At 43.8% G+C, this 9,431-nt stretch overlaps 4 protein-coding genes across 4 annotated transcripts; all 4 read left to right on the top strand.

The window, feature by feature from the left end:
• Positions 1–431: 431 nt before the first annotated feature.
• SS1G_03857 (chitin synthase 2) lies at positions 432–3,331 on the top strand (the record flags this gene model as incomplete). The annotated part of the gene is made up of 4 exons (XM_001595718.1): positions 432–497; positions 564–2,155; positions 2,206–3,142; positions 3,194–3,331. 4 exons carry the CDS (start codon positions 432–434, stop codon positions 3,329–3,331), a joined length of 2,733 nt encoding a protein of 910 aa, XP_001595768.1.
• A 792-nt stretch (positions 3,332–4,123) lies between these two features.
• Positions 4,124–5,205, top strand: SS1G_03856 (hypothetical protein; the record flags this gene model as incomplete). Its single annotated transcript, XM_001595717.1, has 5 exons — positions 4,124–4,144; positions 4,221–4,299; positions 4,403–4,692; positions 4,779–4,928; positions 5,152–5,205. The coding sequence occupies 5 exons, from the start codon at positions 4,124–4,126 to the stop codon at positions 5,203–5,205; spliced, it is 594 nt and encodes a 197-aa protein (XP_001595767.1).
• A 912-nt stretch (positions 5,206–6,117) lies between these two features.
• On the top strand, positions 6,118–7,527 carry SS1G_03855 (ketol-acid reductoisomerase, mitochondrial precursor; the record flags this gene model as incomplete). The annotated part of the gene is made up of 5 exons (XM_001595716.1): positions 6,118–6,310; positions 6,363–6,394; positions 6,453–6,731; positions 6,777–7,444; positions 7,503–7,527. 5 exons carry the CDS (start codon positions 6,118–6,120, stop codon positions 7,525–7,527), a joined length of 1,197 nt encoding a protein of 398 aa, XP_001595766.1.
• Positions 7,528–7,900: 373 nt separating this feature from the next.
• Positions 7,901–9,339, top strand: SS1G_03854 (hypothetical protein; the record flags this gene model as incomplete). Its single annotated transcript, XM_001595715.1, has 4 exons — positions 7,901–8,255; positions 8,399–8,701; positions 8,785–9,060; positions 9,107–9,339. The coding sequence occupies 4 exons, from the start codon at positions 7,901–7,903 to the stop codon at positions 9,337–9,339; spliced, it is 1,167 nt and encodes a 388-aa protein (XP_001595765.1).
• Positions 9,340–9,431: the final 92 nt, after the last annotated feature.

Genomic DNA, 9,431 nt, shown 5'->3' with positions numbered 1-9,431 from the left:
GCCCTTCTTCTGAAAAGTGAAACAGGGTTACTTTTCTATTACCTTTCATCACATCTTCATATCTTCATATCTTGAAAGATTCCTCCATCATTCTCTTTTTTTCCCTCTTCAAAACTAAGCACTTTTTATTCTTTTATTCTTGATTTGCTTGTGAATCAATCACACGCAATTTCGAGTTGAACCTCATTCACTCTTTGATTTGGGCTGCCAAGGCGAGGGCGATTTCAACTTATCTGACCGTCCCTGAATCCCACCGCCCTACAAAGAATATAGCTCAGAATCAGAATCTTGAACAACCAACAATTTTCTTTCGATACATTCCTCATCCATCAACTTTCTATCGATAAAATCACAAAGATTTTATCTCTACAAATTCGAAAGTTTAATAGTTTTGATCACTTCATAAAGAGTTCTTGATTATTTCCACAAACATGGCTTACTCTGGCAACGGAGGCTATGATGAGCATAAGCTCCAAGATCTTCCACCCGGGGGTAGTGTAAGTTTTTTAATTTCCCGACTTTGCAGATTGCGAAATAGCCTTTTCTAACCGTCTCTGTTACAGTATCATCATCCTCAAGATGAAGAGGAAGGAGCTTTACCTTTACTCGATTCTGGTGGACATGGCGGCCCATTCAATAGTCCTTACGATTCGCACGCTCAGGGAGGTCTGCGGGCGAATACTCCTCCTGTTAGACCTGTTTCCGCCTACAGTCTTACGGAAACGTATGCGAACGACCCACAGCCATACAGCAGCGATTATAGTTCCTCCCACACATACAATGAGCAATTAGAAGATAACCCATACCCACGAACTAATTCACCATTGTCCCGAGCCGAGACTTCTTCCACGGAGGCATGGAGACAACGACAAGCTCCTCAAGCTGGTGGACTCAAACGTTACGCTACAAGAAAGGTCAAGCTTGTACAGGGAAGCGTCTTGAGCGTCGACCATCCAGTACCCAGTGCCATCAAAAATGCTATCCAGCAAAAATACCGAAATGACTTAGAGGGTGGCAGCGAAGAATTCACACATATGCGTTATACCGCTGCAACTTGCGATCCTGACGAGTTTACACTGAAGAACGGTTACAATCTAAGACCTGCAATGTACAATCGTCATACTGAGTTGCTCATCGCCGTCACTTACTATAACGAAGACAAGCAGTTGACCGCCCGTACCCTTCACGGTGTTATGCAAAACATCCGCGATATCGTCAATCTCAAAAAATCTGATTTCTGGAATGTCGGTGGACCAGCATGGCAAAAGATCGTCGTCTGCCTCGTCTTCGATGGTATCGACCCTTGCGACAAAGATACGCTTGATGTTCTTGCCACAATTGGTATCTACCAAGATGGTGTCATGAAGAAGGATGTTGATGGAAAGGAGACTGTTGCTCATGTTTTTGAATACACAACTCAACTTTCAGTTACTGCCAGTCAGCAACTTATCCGCCCAACCGAAGGTGATGCCAACTGTCTCCCGCCAGTGCAAATGATGTTTTGCTTGAAAGCAAAGAACACGAAAAAGATCAATTCTCATAGATGGTTGTTCAATGCATTTGGTCGCCTTCTCAATCCTGAAGTCTGTATTCTTCTCGATGCTGGTACCAAGCCAGGTCCCAAGTCCTTGTTATCGTTGTGGGAAGGTTTCTACAACGACAAAGATCTTGGAGGTGCTTGTGGTGAGATTCACGCAATGTTGGGCAAGGGCGGAAAAAAGCTTCTCAATCCCCTTGTTGCAGGTCAGAACTTCGAGTACAAGATCAGTAATATTCTTGATAAGCCGTTAGAAAGTTCTTTTGGATATGTCAGTGTGTTACCGGGAGCTTTCTCAGCATATCGATTCCGAGCTATCATGGGACGACCCCTTGAGCAGTACTTCCACGGAGATCACACTTTGTCTAAGATTCTTGGAAAGAAGGGTATCGAGGGAATGAACATTTTCAAAAAGAACATGTTCTTGGCCGAGGACAGAATTCTCTGTTTCGAACTTGTAGCTAAGGCCGGTAGCAAATGGCATTTGACCTATATCAAAGCAGCTAAAGGAGAGACTGATGTACCCGAAGGAGCTGCTGAATTTATTGGTCAACGTAGAAGATGGCTTAACGGTTCTTTTGCGGCAGGAATGTATTCCATCATGCATTTCGGCAGAATGTAAGTCAACTTGTTGTCTACCTTAGGGTCATTAACTAACGTTTTCATAGGTATAAGAGTGGTCACAACCTTGTCCGCATGTTCTTCTTGCACATTCAATTCTTATACAACGTCTTCTCCAACTTCCTTAGTTGGTTCATGTTGTCTTCTTTCTGGCTCACAACTACTGTTATCATGGATCTTGTCGGTACTCCTACTCCCGCTTCGGACACAACTGCACTTCACCATGGCTGGCCTTTCGGTGATACTGCTACCCCAATCATCAACACAATCTTGAAGTACCTCTACCTGGGATTCCTGCTCGTTCAATTTATTCTAGCGCTTGGTAACAGACCTAAGGGATCCAAAGTCACCTATCTCGTATCCTTTGTAGTTTTCGGTGTTATTAACCTTTATGTCCTTGTCTTATCCATGTATCTGGTCGTTCGTGCTTTCTCGTCAGGAGATAGTATTGACACTAGTAACACAAAAGATTTCTTCGAGAGTTTCTTTGGGAATAGCTCGAGTTCTGGAGCTGGTATCATTATTCTCGCTTTGGCTGCAACATTTGGATTGTACTTTGTTGCATCCTTCATGTACATGGATCCATGGCACATGTTCCATTCCTTCGGACCATACCTCTTGCTCATGTCGTCTTACATCAACATTCTCATGGTGTACGCTTTCAGTAATTGGCATGATGTTTCTTGGGGTACCAAAGGATCTGACAAGGCAGAAGCTCTGCCATCCGCGAAAACTACGAAAGTTGATGGTAAAGCGGCAGTTATTGAAGAAATCGACAGACCACAAGAGGATATTGACAGTCAATTTGAGGCGACAGTCAAGCGTGCTCTTAGTCCATTTGTTCCTGTAGTCGAAGATGAGAGCAAGACTTTGGAGGATTCTTACAAATCTTTCAGAACGAAGCTTTTGATCTCATGGGTCTTTTCGAATGCTTTATTGGCTGTTGCCATCACGAGTGACAGTGTTGACGGCTTTGGTTTCGGAGTGAGTTATTTTATCTATGTATTTCAAATTTCATGCTAACATTATCTTCAGGATACTGCTTCAGTAAGAACTGCCAAGTTTTTCGAGGTTCTCCTTTACTCGACAGCTTTCTTGGCACTTATTCGATTCCTTGGATGTTCTTACTTCTTGTTCAAATCTGGAATCATGTGCTGCTTTATGAGACGTTAGACGAGACTTCAACCATACATACTCCCAGGAATCAAAATGTCTACTCATACCACCAAAAGGTTCTGAGTGATACACGGTTTTTTATCATGAATTGGGGACGGGTAAGGAAGAACGGAATTTGGAGGATGGGCGCTTTGTATGGAGGCGTGAGCACCTATCATTGGAAAAGACACGGCGAGTGAATCTGCAGCAAGCGACCATTTTGCGTTTATACTTGCACATATGGGGGCTTCTAGAATTTTTTTTTCTGCTTAGGATGGTCTCTATATTGCATGTTTGAGTAGGCGTTTCCATTTAATACTATTGAATACCCTTATGGACGAATAACTTTCACTCGTATTTTTGAGTTACACGTTATGTTTCATGCAAGACCAATATGCAAACCAGGCCCAATGACAAATTTTCGAGGAGATCTGAATACGTTTTTCAAATGTGGCGCAGAACGATTTGCCTCGCGTGATGCTTTTGATAAGAAGCCGGACCCCGCCAGCCGTTTCATATGTTTCGGTAAAGGCACCAGGAATTCCTACAGGAATAGCCGTACAGAGCAATATAGATTTGACATGTCATAATATCCCGTACTATTATTATTTTAATACGAAAATATACGAAAATCTAAAGCTATTCACTCCCTCAGGTTCTTCTAAGTTCGACACAAGACAGACATTTCGCTTGCGTATCTTTGACTCAACTTCGATATCGTACCCCATTATCTACATTATACTTCCCGTCTCCCAAACTCCAGCATCGTGCACTCTCGACGCTCTAGCATACGATTAATTAGTTGTTAAGATGTTAAAAATATGGTCGATGGTATGACGAACTGAGAATCTGGAAAATATGTACTGCAGTTTCAATATGCTAATGTAACGCGCAGAAACAAAAACAGCAGCAAGAGGCAAATGCCGATGCTGCTGCGGGCATCAAGAAGAAGAAAGTCACGGCCGCACAGCTCCGGTTACAAAAAGGTATGATCAGAAATGTTTGAGTCTTTAAAAATAGAGGGGATTTGATGAGATGGGACGGGGCATGCATGTATGTTAGCTAACATCGCTCTTTGCGTTTTGCCAGATATCGCAGAAATGTCGCTACCCTCTACTATGCGCACCGATTTTCCCGATGAAGACGATATTCTCAACTTCTTTTTATACATCGAACCCGATGAGGGCATGTACAAGGGCGGAATCTTTAAATTTAAATTCGCGGTTCCCGAGACATTCCCGCATGAACCTCCAAAGGTCAACTGTGAACAGAAGATTTACCATCCGAATATCGATGTGGAAGGCAAAATTTGTTTGAATATTCTAAGAGAGGACTGGAAGCCCGTGTTGAATTTGCAGGCGATTGTTATTGGGTTGCAGGTATGGTGCTTAAATGAGGATTATTTATTCTAGATATATATAACAAACACTTTGCGAAGGACTATATGTTAATCATAGATAAATAGTTCCTTTTCCTCGAACCAAACGCGTCGGATCCCCTAAATAAGGAAGCTGCAGAAGATTTGAGATCAAACCGAGAAGGATTCAAGCGGAATGTGAGATCAGCTATGGGAGGAGGATCGGTCAAGAACGACACTTTCGATCGAGTGTTGAAGGTTTGATAGGAGAGGGTATATGGAACGGACATATGCTACAATACTACGATGTGAGGAAAAGGTTATATGGTCCGGATAGATACAACACTTTTAACATCACGGCACGATATGTAAAGTCACAGCATGAGGACGGGAGCATAATGGGCGTTGTTTTATTTGGAGATCAAGGGCTTTTCATGCAGACCTTTTACTGCTGATATTAGTGTTGTATCGCATGCTGTAGAAGGAACGCGATGTGTCTGGGCCAGAGGGAGATGGAAGCAGTCAACCTGGGTAAATACAATATAAATACAAACAATAAGAGATCTTTTCAGTTTCGAGCAAAGGCAGGAAACCCTTACAGGCAGTGGTTCCTCGAGGGTAGCAAAGCGTCATTTCCGGCGCCATCTGATGTCAACTCCTATACAAGCAGTATTGTGCATTCTCCGATTTCTGGAGGGAGTCATTCTGAAGAAGTAATATTTGTAATTGGAAACTTTCTATTTAGTACCTTTAACTTTTGTATCTCCACAACTTTCTTAACGTTATATACCTAGATACCTAGGTATCGGTGTACTAGGCAAGCTGAGGCAAGTTTCTAGTTGTCACTAATTCACGTTGTTTACACGCTATTTCACGGCCTCGTCCGCGGCCGGTACATTACCGGAGGGGTGAGGCTGTGATGTGGCCAAATTTCCACCATCCATAGCCTTTCGCATAGATTTACTTTTGTGAGTCTTTATATGGATGGCATTTCATAGTGTGGTTCTAGAATATATGTGTATTGATCTTTGTTTAATATTCGAGTGGGAGATGTCAATAGATACATTGGATATCTAGAATTTTTGTAGGTTTAGATGATAGTAAATCTTCATTGAATCTGATTTGGGTATATATATAAACACCTAGGATATTCAATATTGTATTTACGAAATTAAGATGACATTTACTAATCGACACCGATGTTGAAATACAACCCGCTCTGTTGGCTTGCCAAGACTTTCCGTCCAGGTTAATCCACTAAAAGCTGCGATACTGGAGAATACCCCTGTCAGATGCACCTCCGGAACCGGGCAGAAAATTTCCCAGGCTATTGCTGCCCACAACAAAAAGACGAAGAGTCACATCTACAACTTTTTGATTTAAACCTCAAAATACCCCTTTGTTCTTCTTTTCTTTTCTTGAAACTCCACTCACTTCTTCTTTCAAAATGGCTGCCCGTACATTTTCCAGAGTCGCTAGACCAGCTGCACGTCAATTGACTGCACCAGCACGCAGAACTTTCGTATCTGCCATCAATGCCTCAGCTAGACCTTCTGCTGCTCGTGCTGTTGTTGGCGCATCTCAACAAGTCAGAGGTGTAAAGACCATTGACTTTGCTGGCACAAAGGAGAAGGTTTACGGTATGGATTAAAATTTCAATTCGGGTGACGTGGAAACTAACAATTATGATAGAGAGAGCCGACTGGCCAGTTGAGAGACTCCAGGTATGATTTATATCTTATCACTATTTAAATTCAAATTATGCTAATATCTATCTTCTAGGAATACTTTAAGAATGACACAATGGCCATCATTGGTTACGGTTCCCAAGGTCATGCTCAGTCTTTGAACATGCGCGATAACGGTCTCAACGTTGTGGTTGGTGTACGAAAGAACGGTCAATCATGGAAGGATGCTCAACAAGATGGCTGGGTTCCAGGAAAGAACCTTTTCGAGGTTGATGAGGCTATCTCAAAGGGTACCATCATCATGAACTTGCTTTCTGATGCTGCTCAAAGTGAGACTTGGCCAGCTCTTAAGCCCCAGATCACCAAGGGAAAGGTATGGAAACATGTAATATTTCAAGTTCAAAACTGACTTCTGCAGACTCTTTACTTCTCCCACGGTTTCTCTCCAGTCTTCAAGGACCAAACCAAGGTCGATGTCCCAACTGATGTTGATGTTATCCTCGTTGCACCAAAGGGATCTGGACGTACCGTCCGAACTCTCTTCCGTGAGGGTCGTGGTATCAACTCTTCCATCGCCGTTTTCCAAGATGTTACCGGAAAGGCACAAGAGAAGGCTATTGCTCTCGGTGTTGGTGTTGGATCTGGATACCTTTACGAGACCACCTTCGAGAAGGAGGTTTACTCCGACTTGTACGGTGAGCGTGGTTGCTTGATGGGTGGTATCCACGGTATGTTCCTCGCACAATACGAGGTTCTCCGTGAGCAAGGTCACAGCCCAAGTGAAGCTTTCAACGAGACTGTTGAGGAGGCTACCCAATCTTTGTACCCATTGATTGGTGCTAATGGTATGGACTGGATGTACGAGGCATGCTCTACCACTGCCCGTCGTGGTGCTATCGATTGGTCCGGAAAGTTCAAGGATGCTTTGAAGCCAGTCTTCAACGACTTGTATGATTCCGTAAAGACCGGAAAGGAGACACAAAGATCGCTTGAGTTCAACTCCCAAAAGGATTACCGTGAGAAGTATGAGGCTGAGATGAAGGAGATCCGTGATTTGGAGATCTGGAGAGCAGGAAAGGCTGTTCGGTAAGTTTGTCCTATTCATCATTACTACATACGCACATTTACTAACTTCTGCAATTAGCTCTCTCCGTCCTGAAAACAACTAAGTTGAGAGTTAATGAAAAATTTACGGCTGGAGTTATCATTTCTGAATTTGGGCGAATTGTATCATACTCATGAATTTCCGTTTCTTATTATCAACGGTATCTCGAATTGCTAAAAGTTTTTTGCCATCAAATTCAGAAAATTATATTCCCAATTATTTTATCTGATTGACTATACATGTGTTTTGCTTTGATTATACTTCAGTTTTGCGCCGGCATCGGCCTCGATTACCCCGAACCGGGATTTCATTATTTTATATGAATCACTGCCCCGCCCCCACCATATCAAGTTATATTATTAGCAATCCCTTGCTTGACTCACATTTTGTTCCAACATTCCAATCATATCTCCACTTCGACTCGAACAGCAGTCACAATGGCAGATCCCAATACCCGTCTTCCTCTTTCACACCAGTCGGTTTTGGAAGCTCATAAACTCATTAAGCCGCATATACATTTCACCCCGGTTCTTACAAATAGGACGATTGATGAGATAGCTAGTACGCCGCAGAGCTTAGAGGCGTTAAAGGGGACAGAGTGGGAGGGAAAGGAACCTGCGAAACCAAAAATAAGGTTATGGTTTAAATGTGAGAATTTGCAGAGAGTAGGCGCGTTTAAAGTTCGCGGTGCTTTTCATGCGTTGAAGAGGTTGGAGGAGGCGGAAGGTGGGGTGGATGCTGGGTATGGGGATGGAGGGTGGAGAGAGAAGGGGGTGGTTACGCATAGTAGTGGTTTGTTTTCTAATACCTTTTCTTTTTGGCTTGTTAAGCTATTCGAGTTTTGGGGAGGGGAGAGACCCATCATTCATACTTCCCCCCGCACCCGCACACCTACACAATGTGAAGATCAAACACTAACACGATTTTGACAAAAGGAAACCATGCACAAGCCCTCGCACTCGCAGCCCGCGAACTCAAAATCCCAGCCCACATCGTCATGCCTACAATTTCCACCCCCTCAAAAATAGCAGCTACAAAAGGTTACGGCGCACAAGTACGTTTCAGTGGTTCAACATCCGTAGAGCGAGAAGCAATGGTCGAAGAAGTGATCAAAGAAACAGGCGCGAAACTCGTCCCGCCATACGATCATCCAGATATTATTGCAGGTCAAGGAACTATGGGTTTAGAATTGCAGGAACAGGTACGGAAATTACAATTTGAGAGGGGTGTCATTGGGGGTACCTTAGGAGAGGAAGGCAAGCAGCGGGTTTAAATGCCATTATTACCCCTTGTGGTGGCGGGGGTATTTTATCCGGCGTAGCTCTTTCATGCCAAGACACCGGAATCTCCGTATTTGGCGCAGAACCAGAATTCCAAGGCGCAGACGATGGAAAACGTGGATTTCGTCAGGGCAAAAGAATCGAGAGTGTGAAATCGCTCACGATCGCCGATGGACTTCGTACTCCCGTGGGAAAACTCCCTTGGGATGTTATTTATGAGAGGAGACTTGTGCGGGATATGTATAGTGTGTCGGAAGAACAGATTCGGATGGCGATGCGTTTGGTTTTTGAGAGGATGAAGGTGGTGGTGGAACCAAGTGCGTGTGTGGGGCTTGCGACGGTTTTGTTTGATGAGGGGTTTAGGGGGGTGGTGGAGAGGGAGGGGGGGGAGATGGGGTGGGATGTTGGGGTGGTTTTTAGTGGGGGGAATGTGGGGGTTGAGGCTTTGGGGGGATTTTTTTGAGGTGGGTAGGGGCGAGGGTGGTGGTGAGGTAGAGGGGGAGAGGGAGAGGGAGAGGGCTGGGGGGGTTGTTGAGGAGGGATGGAAGAGGGTGGCGGAGATATTGCGGGGTAGGGGATGTTTGGATGATGGATGATGTTCGATTTTTTACCATCTTTAAGATGATAAAACTCGCTTAAATAACTTTTCTAATGATGTTTAAGAAAAGAGTTATCAATAAAGAAATAG

This window comes from Sclerotinia sclerotiorum, genomic scaffold, assembly GCF_000146945.2.
Source record: "Sclerotinia sclerotiorum 1980 UF-70 scaffold_4 genomic scaffold, whole genome shotgun sequence".
Classification (NCBI taxonomy): Eukaryota; Fungi; Ascomycota; class Leotiomycetes; order Helotiales; family Sclerotiniaceae; genus Sclerotinia; species Sclerotinia sclerotiorum.
The sequence above is the reverse complement of the archived record's forward strand: the minus strand, read 5'-3'. Positions and strand labels throughout refer to the sequence as shown.